The following is a 19,912-nucleotide window of genomic DNA, read 5'->3' on the forward strand; positions in this document are numbered from 1 at the left end:
GTTCTCTCTGCCACAATGTCTTCCTTTTACTCTACTGCCTGAAACACTCATCCTTCAAGATTCAGTTTATCATCATTTCTTTTATAAAATTCTCTCCAAGCTCCCCTCAGCCATCTGGCTCTCCCACCTAATATCATCAGGCAAAATTAATCACTGCTTATAACCTTGCTTACATACCTTGATAATAATATTTCCTTCAACATATTTAATTCTCACCATTGCAGAAAATATAGTCTTTGTCAATATTTATTAGACTGGAAAGAACCAGAAGAATTACAGTGAAACTCCTAGAAAGCAAGTTTGTTTTTGGTGAGATTTATATCCAGACTTCTCAAAGTCAAGAGAGAAGCTGGCTATTCTATGTGTTCATTTTAAAAAGCTCTGTGTGAAACTGCACACAAGAGTGGTGGCCAAATCATAACTGAGTTTTCTAGTTTGTTCACATGCTCACTCTCACTTTACACTGGAACTCTAGCTCTTTACCAATCATTTTCTCCTGGGTCCTGTTTGGTAAGTGATCTGTGACAGTCATACTTACTTGTACGAAGCTCTGTCTTGATTGTTCTGGTTCTTTATTTTCTGGCTCTGCTTATGTTTTGCTGGGGAGGGTCATGGGTTATAATGGTTTTCCACATGTTCTGGAAAGCTTTTCAAACTAGCCTTTCTCTCTAAACACTGTTTACATCCTTAAACAGGATTTAGTTCCTTTATCAGTAAGTTAAATCTTAAAACCATAAACATTTGCCTCACAGAATACAAGCTTCAACTGATACTCCTGTGATAATAAATATTGTGAGCCTATGTAAGCAGTCCCTTCTCCTATCCCAGAAAAAGGAGATAAGCCTGATAACTGTGTTTCCTATGGTATTTTTTTCTCTAATAAACAGAGAGTAGGAAGAAAAAAAGCTGAAGTGAAGAGGACAGTGGGGAAGGGGATAAAGGAGATTACCTGCAGAATTCTTCATGCATAACTCTCACCTGAAATGGCACTGGATTGTTGCTAGTTTGTGTTTACACACTTGAAAAGGGACATGTGGTAGGTCAGCATTCCTTCTCAGGAGAACTAGGACGACGACAGACTGCTGAATGTCAGAGTCACTGGATGTGTATAGATATCAGATAGAGTAGAGTCACTGGGTATGTATAGATATCAGATAAAAACTGGGTGACTCCCAGTTTTTAACCCAGTACATCTATCCAAACAGCTATATGAACTTAGAATGTAGAAATAGGCACCATTGCATACTTCCACAGTGAGAACAAAGAAATTTGTTCTCAAACTTTTTATTCCTTTGATAATTTGCTGTATTGGTTTCCTGAGCCTGCCATAACAAATAACCACAAACTAAGTGGCTTAAAACAACATAAATTTCTTTTCTCACAGTTCTAGAGACATGAAATTGAAAATCAAGATGTCAGCAGGGCCATGCTCCCTCCCTAAACTCTAGGCTAGACTCCTTCTGGCCTTTCCCTGTTTCTGGTGGCTGACAATGTCTTTGTGGCTACACTACCCCAGTTCTACCAGTGTCTTCACCTGGCCCTATCCTTTGTTCCTTCTCTCTCTCTCTCCCCACCCCCTCTTTCTCTGTGTTTTATAGGGACACTTGTCAGTGGATTTACGCCCACATGATAAATAACCCAGGATAATCTCAATTTAAGATCCTAATTTAACAATATCTGCAAAGACCTTTTTTCTAAATGTGATCACATTCACAAGTTTTGGGGATTAGAACATAAACAACTTTTGGTTGGGCACCATTCAACCCACTACACAATCTACAGGGAAAAACAAAACATAACCAAAACTCAGCACTCTTTCTCAGTCACCATACTACCCAGTGGCTATTATGTTCTACAGTATTTCCAAGAGAGAATCATAATCTCTATGATATTTAAATTGAATTTTAAAACATTTTGCTACCATTGAAAATGATATTACCCTATTCCCTAAGTCACGTGTCTCCATCTATTGTAACAACACAATCTTTTCTATTCCTAGGGTCATGTGGGTGTACCAGGACCAAGAGGCACCATTGGGCAGCAAGGGCCTCCAGTATGTTTTGAAAGCATTCTTTGTCATTCTGGCATTAAAAAATAATGTTAATATATCTGATTTGGTCTCTCCTTCACACATGATTTCTATTTTGGTTCCTATTAAAGGGTGAGCCAGGTGACCAAGGTGAACAAGGACTAAAAGGAGAGAGAGGATCTGAAGTAAGTTGATGTTATTTAAGGCAATCTGAAATTTACTCTCACCTGAGAAAGCAGAGGCACAAGGAGTTCCTGGGTATTGTAATTTAAATGACCACTCACCCTTCCAGAGCAAAGATCACTGATGGGTTCTAAACAGGGTGTTTGTCAGTAATTGTATGGAAACCTGATTATTGATTAATTTATGTTTTGACTGTCATCCAAATTTCCCTTTGCCAGCAACCTAGTCTGGCTTTGTGAAAATTGCCTAACTCTGTTCCAAAGTAATTGTCTCTTAAGATTTCAGCAAAAATACCACAAGCCTTAAAACCAGTAATTCAGTGTGAAATACATCAGTCACACCTCCTTAGTTGTAGTGAGGCAGGGGCAGAGATAGGCTGTGACACAGACTCACAATTGGTTGAAAGTATTTTTTCCAAAAGACAAAGCAATTATTTGTTATCAGGCAAAGAAAAAATCTGTTGGCTTACTGAATTTAGCCATCTCTTTTTTTGTGCACTGGTAGTTGTTGCTTCAACTACATGCAACAGCTGGCTTTGTAATTTGTACTGTCAGTTCATTGCTGCCCTGCTTTCACAGCATTCTGATTTTAACTCAAATTCTTAGAAAATGTACTTTACTTTAATAATAAATTAGGGGAGAATAAATAAAAAGCAATGACTTTGAGACCAGGTTTCTCCTAGTATAATTTTTTACACTCATACTTGTGTTTCCTACTTGTGGGGATAACTAATAAAATTGGGTTGAAACTTGTATTACACAGATGTCCACTCACCTGGAAACCATGGCATCTACCTAGTAACTCCCAGTTAGGTTCCTGAGAACTAATACAAATAAATAAAAATTTCCCACCAAAGGCAAATCTTAACAAGGAAAAAAGCAGAGAAAGAAGGCATTTGTCCCAGTCACTTGAAATTTTTAATGCCCCATATGGGAAAAGTGGTGGAAAAAGCCGTGAACCTAGAACACTGCTGCTGTTTTCACGGGACTTGCTTATATTTGCATGAGGTGCCTAAGGATGTAAATGCTTTCCCAACGTTTGGTTGTAAAATTGCTGATCTTTTATAATTAATACTTTCATGTTCTCAATGTTTTCTTTTTTCTTTTTGACATATCTCAGAAAGAGGTAATTAAAAAAATGTTTTACCAAAGTAATTTTCGATGTGTATTAGTATCTGTTAAAATTATGCCAATGAAAATCAAATATTCTTACTAGACAACTGCACACCCAGCCTACATGATCAGCTCTTTCTAGGCCTCAGAGCTGAAGGGTGCTGAGGAGCATGGTTTCAATTCTACCTCATCCAAGGGAACTAGTTATTTCCTATTCTGGGCAATGCTTACATGCAGTCCAAGGTTACATTAGAAGGCCTCTTAGAATTTAAAACAGTAATAATTGTTACAAGAATAATCATTGACTATGTATTATTTATTTAGGGACACCTTAATTGGTGAAGTGGATACTGTCCAATTACTGTCATCTTGGTTTTGCAAACCTTTACATTGTTTTTTGGATTGGAAATAGCCTTTTTAAATCAGGTGGACAACCCACTCATTTTTCAGATGAAGAAATTTAAGTCCAATAAGATTTTGAGTGGCTTAGTATCACAGAGTTACTTACCAACAGAACCAACACTAGAAACTTTATTTGCTGACTTATTATTATTGAAGTCTTTAAAACCCTTTATAAATGAAGTAATATATGATAAAGTTTACTTAACCAACTAATTCATTTATTGGACTTTCAGGCATGAGACTATTAACAACTCTGAAGAAAAAATTAAAGCAAGTCAAAATCAATTGCAGAACCACTTCGTATTTTAAAAGACTTTTGTCATGCAAATGCAATGAACTGTCTCATAATATCTTTCAAAGACTTAACTTCAAGTCAAATTTTATTTTCCTCCTAAAACAAAATTCCAGATTTTAGTGAATTGAAATATCTTAGTAGAGAGAGAGAGAGAGAGAGAGAGAGAGAGAGAGAGAGAGAGAGAGAGAGAGAGGGAGAGAGAGAGAGAGAGGGAGAGAGAGGGAGGGAGAGGGGGAGCGCACAAGAGAGCAAGAGAGCCCTAGCCAGTGTGGCTCAGTTGGTTAGGCATTGACTCACAAACAGAGAGGTTGCCAGTTCAATTCCCAGTCAGGGCACATGCCTGGGATGTGAGCTGAGCACTGTCCCCAGGTGCCAGGCAGGGGCACTTGCAGAAGGCAGCCAATTGATGTTTCTCTCACAACAATATTTTTCTCCCTCTCTGATTCCCTCCCTCCCCATCTCTAAAATAAAATGAAAAATAATTTTTTTTAAAAAGAGATATTTTAATTTTGCCTAACTTACTAAATTTATGTCGCCATTTTAAAGGTACCCTCTAATAAAGTTAGAACTAGCAAAGTATTGACATAACCATTTGGCTTTACTTAAATAAAAACAAACAAAAACAAAAACCAAGGTTTGGATTATAGTGGCACATTTAAAAATGTCTGTTGTCCAAAGAATCAGGTTACCTACTCCAGTGGTCTATGAAGCAGTACAACCCCAAAGAACAGAAAGCCATTTTAAATAATGTGATTTCAAATGGACCATTCTGTTTTTCGAAACTAGCCAGAAAAAAAAAAAGAAAGCACCATTTTCACACACTCTAAAACCTACGTATAAAATTCATTTGCCTTTTGTATTACAAAAACAGCAAAGTCTGTTGATTTATGAAGTACTTATATTTAAATAAAATAATGCAGGTAAGTTAAGTTTGAAACAAATGTAGAATACTTACAGCTTTATTATATTTAAATTCTGGGGATTGAAGAGCAACTTTTTCCTTTCAATGATACCAACTCAATTAATCATCTACTAACACCTTTACGACAACATATTTTCTTTGTCTTTGGCCCAGTCTGTAATTTCTTACTGAACAGACCACCTCTGTGTAGAATTACTGTTTCATACTGGTTGGCTCTTAATTTAGTTATAAAGCTATCCAGCAATTCCAACTTTGAAATTTTTTTAAATGCAAAAATTCAAAAAAGTACCAATGTCCTACATTTAGTTGATTTTTATGTATTTAAAACCATTGTAAAACTGTTTTTTCTAGCTGTCTACCTCCTTTTAGCTGTAGTGATGATAATTATAATAAGTAAGTCTTTCTTTAAGTGAACATATAAAAGAGCAGAGATTATAGTTGTATTATATTTGTTAAACACTTTTTGTGTTCAATGGAAATATTTTCTGCAGTTTTCCTTTCCAAGTAGGAAAGCACACTTCAAAAATAATTTAGCTGTACCCTTACTTTAGCATTATTCTGTTGGAAGCTGCTTCCTGCTGATCATTCTCATTTCCTGATGGTAGACCCTGTAGGTTTTAGTGCACAGCATTTAACTCTCCTGAAATAATCCCCAGCATAGTGGCCATACCAAAATGTAATCAGTTAGTGATGATAGGTGAATCTCTTGGATTTGTTCTGTTTGAATGTTTGGGATAAAACACTCACATACATGTGTACCATATCTGAACCTTAAGCCATAAATCTAGGTATACTAGAAGTATCACTTTGTTTATGTTCTTTGTAATAGAACTTAGCAGTTGTCCCAAATGCCTGTCCCACCTGGTGGTAGTAACCTAATTGGTGGAAACCTAGTCAGCTGACAGCCTTTAACTTTTTCCACTGAAATATTCTATGTTTGATTTAGAGTTTTCCACCATTTACTCTTTTGTCAAGTTTGCAGGTACATTCTGGATGGCAATGGTGGGGAAGAGGAATGGGAGGCAAGTTTGGTCTTCAGTCATCATTATTTACACTAGAATCCACTGAAATTCACCTCACTTTTTTCTTTCCCAGTTGCCATTGTCCCACCATGTCAGTATCTACCTTGGCCATCCTGGCCAAGCTCTCTGATCCACATATATTAGCACGTACAGCTATTTTCTCATTGCAAGTACAAAGTCTCCTTAGAAAGGCCTCTAAGGATATACCCTTCCATACTTGGCTACATGGAAATAACATTCTGCTGCTCCCCTCACCACGCTGGGAGCGTGCAGGACTCAGACTCTCTCATGTCCCTTGGTCCAGACCTCTCACGCCAAAACTTCTACTCAGGGCAGTTTATGTGGACTCCTCCATGAGGACTTTAGTCTCTCTAGCCACCTTTCTGGGCCCAAATCCCCAGGCTTATCTGGAATTACAATTGTTCAAACTACCCTAAGTCTTAAAGGACAAAGTGGGGTGAAGGGTTCTTGTCAGAGATACACATGTCAGCATTGAACAGTCTTGCTCTCTTCTTTCTCCAACCTGAAGACCTTTATAGCCTTTGAAATCGGAAAAAATCTGTCTTACATTAATATAATCCTTCTAAATCTGTTCTTTGTGGCATCAGTTTTATGACTTGGATCCTTTATAACTTTGGTTTTTAATACTCAAAGATGGACTTTTAACATTTAAAATTCAGGCTTTTGTATTTAAAAAAATATATTATTCTCAAAGTATTACCCACCCTGACTTTCAGAGGACTATTTTGAAATTGATAGCTGGGGAAAAGTCTATTTGGAAAATCAAAAATCTAAAACAGATCTATCACTTTTCTTAAAAAGAAAAAAATACAAAGGAAATACTGCTTAATATAGTTATTTACTACTTAATTAGTGCTATTTAAGATAACTGAAATCAGATTTTTTTCACTATTTAAAATATTTACTTCATTGTGTTCTGAAAAAAATATATATATATCATAGCAATCATATGTTCCAGAAACTTCAACTAAACCTAGGTCACCAACTATCACATTTTTTGGTTTCCTTACCCTTAGAAAGACTTTACATCAGTGACTTTTTAAAGCAAGTACAATAGTTTTCCAAGTTTGAAGTAGAACCCTTTACCCATATATCTCCCCATTATCAAATTCTAACAAAGTTAGATTTTTATTTCATATGTAAAATACCCTTTTTCTCTATGACTAGATATACTATTTCTTCTTAAACTGTTTAAGCTCATTTTCAGAAGGTGTAATATCTTATGAAATTATTTATTTTGTTGTTGTCAAATTGAATCTTTGGCACAATTCATCTTCTGATTTGAATAACTTAACATCCCATTTTGGTGGAATATCATGTTTGTGAGAAGTTTTGATGACCTCTGAGAAATGTGTATGGTAATGATCACACACTTTTTAAAAAAAAATTGTGATCTAATCACTTCACATTTTTCTTTTTAAAATAATTTTAGGATATCATCAGAATAATGGCATGACTTGTAAGGGTAAAGTTTCTAACTATTCTGGCAGACCAGTTGCTGCTGAATCAGTTATGATTTAAAACATCTTACACATGGAAAAACAAACAGTTCCGTGGGAAAAATATCTTTGCTTTGATTCACAAGTATGTTCTCCTCTATGCTTCCAGATAGCACATTTTAGGCTTATTGGGTCATGTCTGTTACTACCCTGTAAGTGCCTTGTGGTCAGGGACTTTGACTTTGCATTCCCAGCACATAACAAAATCACTAATACAAACTGCTCAATAAATGTTTACTAATTCTTTAAGTACTTAACCACTTTCAATAGGGAGACAAAGGCCCTACCTGAAAATGGGGACATTTGTTAAATAATCTATCCAGTTCCCTTTTAGAACTCTGATTTAAATTCTTAAACCACAAATTGGGAGCTAGTTGGAAATTAGTAAATTATCTGTTCAAATCTTCCCAGTTGGGGGTTGAAGAAAATGACTCCCAGGAACTTTAAATGGCCGTCCCAATGATATCCAACTACTTAGCGCAGTACTTGCTGTAATGTAGCATCCAGGTCTCAGGGTCCTTTTCTGGGCCTTCAGTTTAATTTACTACATTTAGTACAATCAACTGACAACTGTGATTTACATTTTTAGGGTCCTAAGGGGAAAAAAGGAGCTCCTGGTCCTTCTGGGAAACCTGGGATTCCTGTAAGTAACAAGTATTTTGCATCTTTCTTGCTTTTCTTAATAGAATTGGCAAACTTTAGCAAGCAGCAAAGTTTGGAGCCAATTATGACAAGTGTTAGATAAATCAGATCTTCTTTAAAAAAAATTGTAAGCCCATGCTGGGACACAGAGGAAACAAAATATGACCATTAGCTCAACCTCAGCTTGCTGTTTAAATATGTCTCTGTAATTGGGGTGCCATTCTTCAGTGTTCTGGAGCCCTCTCTGTGGACCCATGCCACTCTCTGACGGGAACCTAAAAAACAGGGAATTTGGAATCACGACTAAATTGTTGGTGACAAAGGTTAGAGATCTTAAAGCATGAATAGAAAGACATGAGCTGCATTTTAAATGAAGGATTCAACCTCTCGTTTCCTTGGTAAATAGAATAGAAGGCCTTAGAAAAAAAATTTTAAACTCATCATGGAACAAAAATTAATTATATCATAGCCATCAGTTTCCTCCTCTGACCAGGTAAATATGTGTTGACTGGATTATTAGCAAAGGTTTCCTGCTGGTCTTCCCTGGGAAGGGAGGACCGGGGGAGCCAGGGATGTGAATACCTGTTTAGGTGTGGCCTGTGTTGGTTCAAAACAGTAGAGAAAAGAAACATAAATTATAACACATTCAGATCAGAGATTCATACAGATAAAATCCAGTTGCCCAAGAGTAGAACCAAATTGTTCAGGCCTTTACTCAGTCATGCAATTAATTATCTGATTCAAAGTGGCAACAAAATGAGCCATAATTTGTTTGTTTGGAAATTAATACAATATGAGCTTTTGTAGATGGTCTCTGGAAGCATAGAGAAGAACATACTTGTGAATCAAAGAAAAGATATTTATTTCCTGTAGAACTGTTTGTTTTTCCATGTCTAAGATGTTTTAAATCATAGCTGATGCAACAGCAGTTGATCTGCCAGGATAGTTAGAAACTTCACCCTTACAAATCATGCCATCTATACCTATATTCTAAACTGACAGGTGCACATGGCTGATCTTTTCTCTACAGGTGGAGAAAGCAGGGGCTGGCCCAATGAGGACAACCAGAGATTCACACTAGAGTTGAAAAGGACACACAGTAAATGGATAATTAGCTGGCACTTTTGTTTAGGGAACTCATAAGGGCAGTGACCTGATCTATTGAATCCAAATAGTAAACCATTAAGGAATCCAAGAAACAGGAAGATTTATTTTGGGACAGGGTATTAAAAATGTAAATGCCCTCCCCCCATAAATATAAACATATTTGTTATTTAATCATCTATACAGTATCTCTCTATAATCAAGTAATTTTTAATTACCAAGGGACTTCCAGGCCTACCTGGGCCAAAGGGTCTGCAAGGATATCACGGCACTGATGGCATTTCAGGAAACCCTGGAAAAGCTGGGCTACCAGGAACACAGGGGCTTCCCGTGAGTAGACTGCACATTTCTTTGCTTTTTATGTCTTATGAATAGTGTCTCCTTGCTAAACCATAGATATTCCAGCTTTCTTCCTTAGCTTTGACATTGGCTCCAATTAAGCCAATCATATCTTTAATAGTTATTTTGAAATCATGTTTATGATTTCCAGAGAGTGTCAATGGGTACGTTCACTTAGATACTTTATATCTAATAATGCATATTTGTAATTTATGCCATTTTACACATATAAAATCTTGTAAATAAGAAGCAAAGTTTTAGGGGCCACCCACCCTGGCTATGTTTTGAGTTCATCAGAAACCACCTTTGGAACATCTGAGCCTTGGCAGTACCTCTAGGCAGTTCTGCCAAAAATTATTTTCCCTTTACTTTAACAGCCTCAGTATTTCACTTTACAAAAATTGTGTGGATATTTTTTCTCTGTTTATCTGGTGGTGGTACAGTGATACAGATTCTCTCTTATTTTTCTATAAAATTTCTACCTTATTTTCTCAGAAATTAAAAAATCATATTTTATCTTCATTTGGCTATTTCTCTTCTTTCCTTCCTCTTGTCATCATAATCAAGATATTTTTGTTTTCCATGTTGTTTTCACTCAAAATAGAAAAATTAACCACATACTTTCAAGAACGCACTAAAATGTACCCTTTTACGTTTCCGTTATTTGTATATGCACATCTGTTTTTCTCTTCTTAACAAATAAGTTGACCCTAGTTGTTTATCAAACATAGCATGATGCTATACCTAAATCCAAATCCAAATTAATATTTTTCATTCACTATGATGAGTAATCTCATTTGTTAAAAAAACTATGAAACTATGATATAACAAACTTAATTATTTCAGAAATAGATATCTGCCTAGATTCTATCTGTAAAGATGAATATTATTAGAGTCTATTTGTTTTAGAGGCAATATGTCAGAACATAAAAGCATTAGGTTAAGACCTAGAAAACTTTGATAGTCAGGCTAGTATTTTTTAACTAAAATAGATATCTTATAGATTTATGCCATTAAAATCAATCTTGTTAAAAGAGGACTTTCATTTGAGATCTCAGTCTTAAAAGTAGCTCAAATCAAAACAAAACAAATAAAAATACTAATAAGGAAATATAGGAAGGTTTCTGGCTACAAGGTGAATAAACAAAACTGAATTGTATTTCTATATACTAACAATAAACAACCAAAAACTGACATTTAAAAAGCAGTTCTTAGAATAGCATTAAAATGGGATAGTCTGACCCCCCAAAAATATACAAACCTGTATACTGAAAACTATAAAATATTGCAGACAGAAATTAAAAGGACCTAAATTAGTAATATATATTCTATGTTAATGGATCAGAAAACTTAATACTATTAAGATGTCAATTATTCTATACATTGTCAGTTATCTTAAAACATTAAACGTGCTCTTATTATATGACACAGTCATTTCACTTTTAGCCAAGAGAAATAAAAGCTATGTCCACACAAAAACTTGTCCATGAATACTCATAGTGGCTTTCTTTGTAATAGCCCCAAACTGGAAACAATCCAAGCATCCATCAAAAGATGAATCACTAAACAAATTGTGGTATATATGTGCAATGAAATACTAGTTCGCAATAAAAAGAATGAATTGTTGATACATGTTACCATGAAGCGATCTCAAAGTAGATATGCTGGGTTTTAAAAAAGCAGACAAAATAAGGGCACATACTGTATGATTCTATGTACATAAATTCTAGAAATTGTGAAGTAATCTGTAGTGACAAAAATCAAATTAGTGGTTTCTAGGAGATGGGAATGCACATTGGCAGGCATGGGAAGGATGGCTTACAAAGGGACACGGAACACTTTGGGCGGGTGGGTATGTCATCTTGCTTGTGATAATCATCTCACAGGTGTATTCTTATGCCAGTTGACTTTATGTCAGTAATTTACAATTATGTAATGTGGTGTTCTGTGTAGGAGGAGGGTGGAGAAATGACACTGAGATAAGTAAGAGTTAGTAAATTAGAAATAATGATTACGTTGGGGAACAGGGAAGACACAAGCTAGGTAGAAACAACTGCATAATTAAAGCTAGGAAGAACATTGTGTGTTCGAAGAACCATAACAAGACCAGTTGGGACCTAAAGCTTAGTGAGCAGGGTGTAGAGTAATAGAGTTTGATTCTGTTCAGGTATACAAGGGGATGCATCATGGTGGATATTGAAGGACATATTAAGGAAATTGGTCATTATTTAAAGGTAATTAGAATTCATTAAGGTTTAAGCTTAGGAGGGACATTATCCAATTTTACATTTTTCAAAGGATGCCCTGTGGCTGCGGTATGGAAAATGGTCTGGAAGGTGGAAAGATTAGACGCAGGAGACTAATAAAAAGACTATTTACTGTGGTATTCCAGGCTACATATGTTCATGGCTTAGACCACACTGGGGAAGTGGAAATGGAAAGACGTAGATGAATTTCAGTGGTATGCAGGAGGTGGCTTGATAAGACTTGATATTTGATTATGGGAGGTGAGGGGGGGAAAGGGGTGTCAAGGATCACTTTCACATTTTTAACTTATGCAAGTTTCTGACTCAGTGCACTGTAGGACCCCACTAAAAAGACTGAAGGATAAGTTTATGAAATTTTATGGGTAAGTTTATGACATTTAAGTGGAGGTAAGTCAGTAATTGGATATTCTAGGCTAGAGCTTGGAGAGGAGGTCAAATATTATTTTAAGAGTCATCAACATATAAAAATGCACTCATCAGAATCCTATTAGGGAGCAGTTGGAATACTCAACTGGAATTTTGAAGAGACTCTTTAGAGAAATGCAGACAGGGTAAAAACAGCCAATGAAGAATGTGGGGAACTTAGAGGCTATCAATGGTAAGAAATGGTTACCACCCTTAGACCTGAAAGATTAAAGAAAAAAAATAATGTCAAGTTGAGAGTCAAGTTGAGATGTGGAGCTATTGGAAAAGGACAGAATACCAAAGCTGGAAGGTTATGGGAGAACTAAAGATATTACCTCTCTCTCTCTGCCCACACTTCTGTACTAGTGGTACAGAACCATTGCACCACTAGTTGAATCATTGGCCAACTCCAACTGGAAGTATGGGAACGAGGGAACCTAGGTGATGTAGTCAAAGAAGGTCAGATTCCCTGAACAAATGACATGATCGAGAAGGGGCAGTGAATGAATTTGGGGGGCAAATGGAAAAAGCAAACACAAATATGAAGTACACAACAGAAAGAAGGTCCAGAATCAAGCTGTGAGGTGTTCTGTCATTTAGAAGGCAGATACAGGAGGAAGGGAAGACTTCAAAGGAAACTGAAATGGAGTGATCGTGATCGATAGAAGAAAAAGAAGGCAATGCCATGAAAACTCAAGAATATCCCAGGAATGAAAAGTCATCAAGTATATATAATAATCCTAAGAGAGTGCATTGGGCTGGGCATTTGTTTATTAATTGTGTTTTTGTTGTTTTGGCTACTCAACATCTTAAGTTCATGTTTATGTTTACTTCCTTTTTTTTAGTCTTTGTAGGAGACTAGTGTCTCCTACAGAAGTCAAAAATTTCATACTCTCACGTCTCAGCCCCTCATTGAAACAAGGATGTAGGCCCATGACCTAAGCCTAACCAATCAGTTATATTCATGAGGCCTTCACTGGGGAGTTGGTGATACACAGAAGCAGTAACATCAGTAGACCTCAGTTTCCAAGGCTGGTGCACACTGCAGGGCCCAAATTCAGGCTGCCTGACCTCCCTTTAATTCTATCCATTTTTCAAACCTGCTTTTCCAGGTTTATCAGTGATTGTATGAGCTACTCATTGTCTCTTCGGTAAATTTCTGCCTAAAGTCTCCAGGGTTGGTTTCCAATGTTTGCAAGTAAGGACCCTGACTAATACAAAAAGCTACTAAGATGAAGTATTTTTTATTGTTGTTTAAATACATTTGTCTCCATTTTCAATCCACCATGCCCCCTAGCCCCCATCCATCCCTACCTCCCACCCTCAACCCACCCCCTTTGGCTTTGTCCAAGTGTCCTTCATACATGTTCCTTGATGCCCACTCTGCCGACCCCTTAACCCCTATTATCCCTCTTCCTCCTCCTATCTGGTTACTGTCAGTTTGTTCTTTATTTCAATGTCTCTGGTTATATTTTGCTTGCTTGTTTGTTTTATTGCTTAGGTTCCACTTCTAGGTAAGATCATATGGTATTTGTCTTTCACTCTCTGGCTTATTTCACTTAGCATAATTCTTTCCAATCTATCCATGCTGTCATGAAGGGTAGGAGCTCCTTCTTTCTTTCTGCTGCATAATATATTCCATTGTGTAAATGTACCACAGTTTTTCCATCCACTCATTTACTGATGGGTACTTAGGTTGCTTCCAGCACTTGGCTATTGTGAATTGTGCTGCTGTGAACATCGGGGTACATAGGTTCTTTTGAATTGGTGTTTCAGGATTTTTAGTGTATAATCCCAGCAGTGGGATTGCTGGGTCATAAAACAGTTCCATTTTTAGTTTTCTAAGGAAATTTCATACTGTTTTCCTCAGTGCCTTCCATCTGTGAAAGTCACAGTCTGCATTCCCACCAACAGTGTCCTAGGGTCCTCTTTTCTTCATGACCTCTCCAGCACTTGCTCTTTGTTGATTTGTTTATGATGGCCATTCTGACTGGTGTGAAGTGGTATCTCATTATGGTTTTAATTGCATCTTTCTGATGGCTAGTGATGTTGAGCACCTTTTCATATGTCTCTGGGCCCTCTGTATGTCCTCCTTGGAGAAGTGTCTGTTCAAGTCCTTTGCCTATTTTTTAATTGGGTTGTTTGTCTTCCTGGAATGGAGTTGTGTAACCATTGTATTTTAGTATATGGTGGTCATTGGTAACTTTAGCAAATAATGATTTGGCTTGATGAGTGGGGGCAGAAACAGGATTGGAGTGCTTAGGAGAGAATCAAGAAAGTCAGACAATTTAGTAGAGAACTTTGGCTCTGAAGGAGAAAGTAGGGCAATAACTAGAGATGAAACTGAGATTCAGGTAGAAAGTATTTTTAAATAGAGAATCTTGGCCCTATTTAAATGCTAGAAGGAGCTAGTAGAGATGGAAAGGCTGAAGACATAATAAGAGAAGGGAGAATCTGAGTATGAATTGGTAGGACAACAAAACCTGCATAGTCTAGCTCCATTTCCTAAGTTATTTTTCTTCTAGTTGGGGATTATTTTTTAAAGCCAGATTCTGAACGACATGTCCCTTTACATATGGCTAGTATAAAAAGCTCATTGAATTTTGCGATGAAAGAAATTGGAACAAATTACAATAATGTTGAATACCTCTCAGGACCATGAAGTTGAATGATGTCTGGTATTGCAATTAGTAAGCAATGATTTATCAGATCATAAATCATCATCTCTTGTTTTTTAGCTTTTTGTAAGAATAAGTTAGAATAATTTCACATGTGTACTTAGGGTAACAGGATGTTGTTAAGTGTTAAAAGTGTTTTATATTCATCAAAATAAAAACAAAACAAGTTTTCCTTGAGGAATTCCCCTTTTAACCACAAGATTTACTTTGGTATTTGTGAATATGGAAATGTTTCTTACAAATGTCTCTGCTCCCTGTAGAATGATTGCTGTGAAAGTAGAATGATAGTGTCTTTTCAATGGAATTAGGTAGCAATGGCTGAACTGGTCATTAGGGAATGTGACTTTTAGTATGATTACTTCTAAAACCTACTATGTTAATGGAAAAACTACTTCAGAGAGTAATATGGTCTCTAAATACTAGCAAATTTTATGGAATATTTTCAACAATGGATAAGGACATCTTTCCTTTGGTCTTTTTTTTCTTTCTTAAGATCATGGCATGGTGGTGTTTTTGGCTTACTTTTCCAAGACTGCTGGATTTTTCCACTGAGAAAAATATTTATTCTGGGATTTCTAGCATTATGCAACTGCCTGGTTTTCCTAAACAATATTCTTTATTTCTTTTTGTCCTTTTTTTTGTGTGTGTAGCCAAGGATTTAAAGAATTCCTGGCAAATGCACTGCAGTTTCAATAGTTTTTTTTCAAGGTCACATGACTATAACCAAAGGACAGTTTTGGGGAAGTTCAAAGTTGCCTGTGTTAATTTCCTCCTATACAAATGAGTGTTTTAAGACTACTCAACTTAGCACATTTGTAGTAAATGAGTCTACATGCTGTTTTCATTGAATTGGACTTCTGCACAAGCATAGTGCCTCAATCATTTATGGAAAAAAAAACAAGTTTTCTCTGCAAAGATCATAAATCTATTTGTCATCAAAATGAAGGCTTACCAGTCCTTATTTTTCATTGCTACAACTAATAAAATTGGTTATTGGAAAAGAGGGGAAGAAGCACAGCTAACAACTTGATTTAGGACAAATCAAGGTTTTTCAATCCTGACTGCAGTTTGTGAGGTGAACACAGGCTTAAGTGTTGTCTCAAATGATATGCTTGTCTTAAAAGAACATTGAAAGTTTTGAGTTTTCCACTTATGGATTGTGTCCAGTATAAGAAGGGAAAACACACTTCGTCAGCCAGCTCATAATCCAAGCACAGAGTAGCAGGACCACCACGGGAGCTTCTATTAGAAACACCAGCGCAGTCCTGCCACCTGCCTAGGCTGTGTTTTCTGGTCCATGAACTAGTCACACTAAAGAAGCAGAAGTTTCTAAGAAGATTTCTTGTCAGTGTTTTGAAGAAAGAAATGTACCTTCCTTGACCAGATCTACACTCAGCATATCCTGTTAACTCTTGGTCACTAAGAGACTGATTCTCTAGTTACGGCTTATCTGGATTACCACTTTTTCCCTCTTCTCCCCCTGCCGCTTGTTTTGGCCCATTTCCTGCTCATTAGGAACTCTTCCAGAGCAGATGAAACTCAGTCTATTTGACTGCTTATTAGCAACAAAATGAAAGATTTGCTAAAAGATTAATGTTCCTACTTGAATCTTCAGTGACTCCCACCCAATCTAACCTAGTTCATACTCTTTGTGGAATGCTGTTCCTTCACAATCTGAACTCTGTTTACATATCCAGTCTTATGTTCTACCTTCCTCCTCATGTGTGCATTTCAGTGATAATAACAACAAACAATCATTAAATTCTTATTGTGTGTCAGGCAGTATTCTAGGTGTTGAATATGTATAAAGTTATTCAGTCCTCACAAAAACCCCATGAACTAGGTAAACATGTTATCTCCAGTTTACAGAAAAGGAAGCAGGGACTCAAAAAACTAAATAGCTTATCCAGGGTCACACAGACAACAACTGACAGAGCCAGAATTCAAATTCAGGCCATGCAGACTCAGAGCCTGTGTTCTTAACCACTATGCTGTACTCCCTCAAGTACATGTACTTAATTACTTAGATATCCACCAAAGTCTATGTATTTCCCTCACTTTCATGCCTTTGTTCATACATTTTTTCCCTCAGTTTGGAAAGCACTTTGATCTTTCCCTCTAAATTAAGGAAGAACAACTTTTGGATCTTTCAGGACTAAGTTGAACTGTTAGCTCCTTTCAGGCACACGTCTGGGACTCCACTCAGTTCAGCATGCCTGCTCTGAACTTCTGTGTTCTTTTCACACTGCTTCTGTCAGAACCTGAATGATAAGGTTTCTGATTACTTATCTTCATGTCTTTCTTCCCCAAGAATTGTGAACTTCTATAAAACTGGTATTGTGTTGTATTCATCTGTGTATCCCTAGCACCTAACACAGTGTCAGACCCATAAAAGAAGCTCAATAAATATTTGAGGAATCAATATTCTTTGCATAAGAAGTATGACTTTGGAGACTGGAGTTTAAAATTAACCTGTGTTAGCTCCTTAATATCTTAAACATTACCTGTAAAATAAGTACAATAATACATAATTCATGTGGTTTTTATAGGAATCAAATGAGGTATTATATGTGAAGTGCTTAGTATACTGCATGGACCTACTGAGTTATCATCCGTTTTACACCATATTCTTTTTTAAATTATTTTTATTGATTATGCTATAAAAATTCTCCCCAATTTTCCCTTTCTGCCCCCCTCCACCCAGCACTTCCCACCTCCTCAGGCTATCCCCACACCATTGTTCATGTCCATGGGTCATGCGTATAAGTTCTTTCATCCTATACTGTACTTTACATCCCCATGGCTATTCTGTAACTATTTGTACTTCTTAATCCCCTCACCAGCTTCACCCATTCCTTGATACTCCCTCCCATCTGTCAACCATAAAATGTTCTACATATCCTAACATATTCTACATGTCCTACATATCTACATAAGTCTATCTCTGTTCTTTGCTAGGTTTGTTTTTTGGATACAATAGTTGATAGCTATGTATTTATTGCCATTTTATTTTTCGAAGTTTTGAAAAATAAAACTTTGAAAAATAAATAAGTCTCTTTATATTTCATATAATAATGGCTTAGTGATGCTGAACTCCTTTAGTTTTTCTATTCTGGGAAGCTCTTTATCTGCCCTTCAATTCTAAATGATAGCTTTGCTGGGTAGAGCAGTCTTGGATATAGGTCCCTACTTTTCATGACTTTGAGTACTTCTTGCCAATCCCTTCTACCCTGAAAAGTTTCCTCTGAGAAATCAGCTTACAATCTTATGTGAACACCCCTGTAGGTAACTAACTGCTTTTCTCTTGCTGTATTTACAATTCTTTCTTTATCTTTAACCTCTGACATTTTGATTCTGATGTGTCTTGGTGTGGGCCTCTTTTCATCCGTCTTGTTGGGGACCATCTGTGGTTCACTGTGGTTCACCTTCTGTGGACCTCCTAGACTTGCATGTCTATTTCCTTGATCAAATTAGGAAAGTTTTCTTTCATTATTTTTTCAAATAGATTTCCAATTTCTTGCTCTTTCTCTTCTCCTTCTGGCACCCCTATGATGTGAATGTTAGACCTCTTAAAGTTGTCCCAGAGGCTCCTTACACTTTCCTCTTTTGGGGGGATTTTTTCCTCTTGTTATTCTGATTGGTTGTTCTTTGCTTCCTTATGTTCCAAATCATTGATCTGGTTCACAGCTTCATCCACTCTACTGTTGTTTCCATATTAATTGTTCTTGATTTCAATTAGTGTATTTTTTGTTTCTGACTGGACCTGTTTTAAGCTGTTGAGATACTCACTAAGTTCCTTGAGCATCCTTATAACCAGTGTTTTGAACTCTGCACCTGATAGATTGCTTATCTCTATTCTGTTTAGTTCTTTTTCTGGGACATTGATCTGCTCTTTCATTTGGACTATGTTTCATTGTCTCCTCATTTTCACAGGTTCCCTGTGTTTGTTTCTATGTATTAGGTAGAGCTGCTATGACTCCCTGTCTTGGTAGTATGGCCTAATGCAGTAGGTGTCCTATAGAGTCCAGTGGCATAGCCTTCCCTATCACCCAAGCTGAGTACTCATGGTGCACCCTTCATGTGGGCTGAGTATACCTCCTCTTGTAATTGAGCCTTGATTGCTTTTGGCAGGTCAATGGGAGGGATTAACCTGAGACAATTAGCTGCAAAGACTGGCTGTGACCACTGACCACCAACCTCTGTACTCCGTGGAGGATCAGTTCTGCAGGGACCAGGTGGTGATGCTCTGATGTGGTCTGTAGTTGTCCACTGGGTATGCAGGCTCTGGGATTTCCTGGGTGGTACAAGCCATGGTCAGCCCCCAGCCTGTTTTCTGCCCAGGAACACCCTGCATGAGCAATAAGACAATCTGAGATGGCTGCTACTTGCTGGCCTTGGATATTCCTAGGCAAAATCAAACTGTGAATCTAGGCTGGCTGCTGCTAGTGCTGGGCCTGTGTTCACTTAGCCAGAGGTATGGAGGCTGGGGGCTCACTGATGCTGGCTATTGCTTGTTTGATGGGATTTAGGAAATTGTGAAGCATGAGCCAAGAGCAGCCATTCATATGGAAAAGGCAGAGTAACAGTTTGAATGGGCCTATGAATTGGGTGGGATGCCATCTCAGGAGATCTCCAAGGTGGGGCAAACAGGTTAGCCAAATTGACTGACAGAGTCTCAGATATGGCACCTGCCTGCTGGTTCTGTGGCTCTGGGAGAGAGGGGGCTCAGAAAGGGACAAGGGCCTCTGCTCACCTGCCTATCTGAGAGAAAACTATCCCCTAGCTCTTGCCTTGATGCCAGACACTTCAGTTCCTCCCCATATGCCACTGGTGCCTTTCAAGCCGCTACCCCAGTGCTGAAGCTCAGAGGGAGTGAGTCTGGGTAGGCCTGTGTGTGGGTTCTTTAAAGGGAACTGCTTGGGACGCCAGAAGTTTCTTCCACCAACTTAATCTCCATTGGTTTATGCAGCCAGCAGTTATGGGTATTTATCT

At 37.3% G+C, this 19,912-nt stretch overlaps 1 protein-coding gene across 1 annotated transcript in view; it reads left to right on the plus strand.

The window, feature by feature from the left end:
* The window catches only part of COL24A1 (collagen type XXIV alpha 1 chain), a 342,153-nt gene that overhangs the window by 276,239 nt on the left and 46,002 nt on the right, over positions 1 to 19,912 (plus strand). The window contains exons 45-48 of the mRNA XM_045835493.1: positions 2,000 to 2,053; positions 2,161 to 2,214; positions 8,075 to 8,128; positions 9,454 to 9,561. Of these exons, the coding sequence (XP_045691449.1) occupies positions 2,000 to 2,053; positions 2,161 to 2,214; positions 8,075 to 8,128; positions 9,454 to 9,561 (270 nt within the window). The remainder of the gene's footprint in view (positions 1 to 1,999; positions 2,054 to 2,160; positions 2,215 to 8,074; positions 8,129 to 9,453; positions 9,562 to 19,912) is intronic.

This window comes from Phyllostomus hastatus, unplaced genomic scaffold (assembly GCF_019186645.2).
Source record: "Phyllostomus hastatus isolate PE091 unplaced genomic scaffold, TTU_PhHast_1.1 phas_contig_209, whole genome shotgun sequence".
NCBI lineage: Eukaryota > Metazoa > Chordata > Mammalia > Chiroptera > Phyllostomidae > Phyllostomus > Phyllostomus hastatus.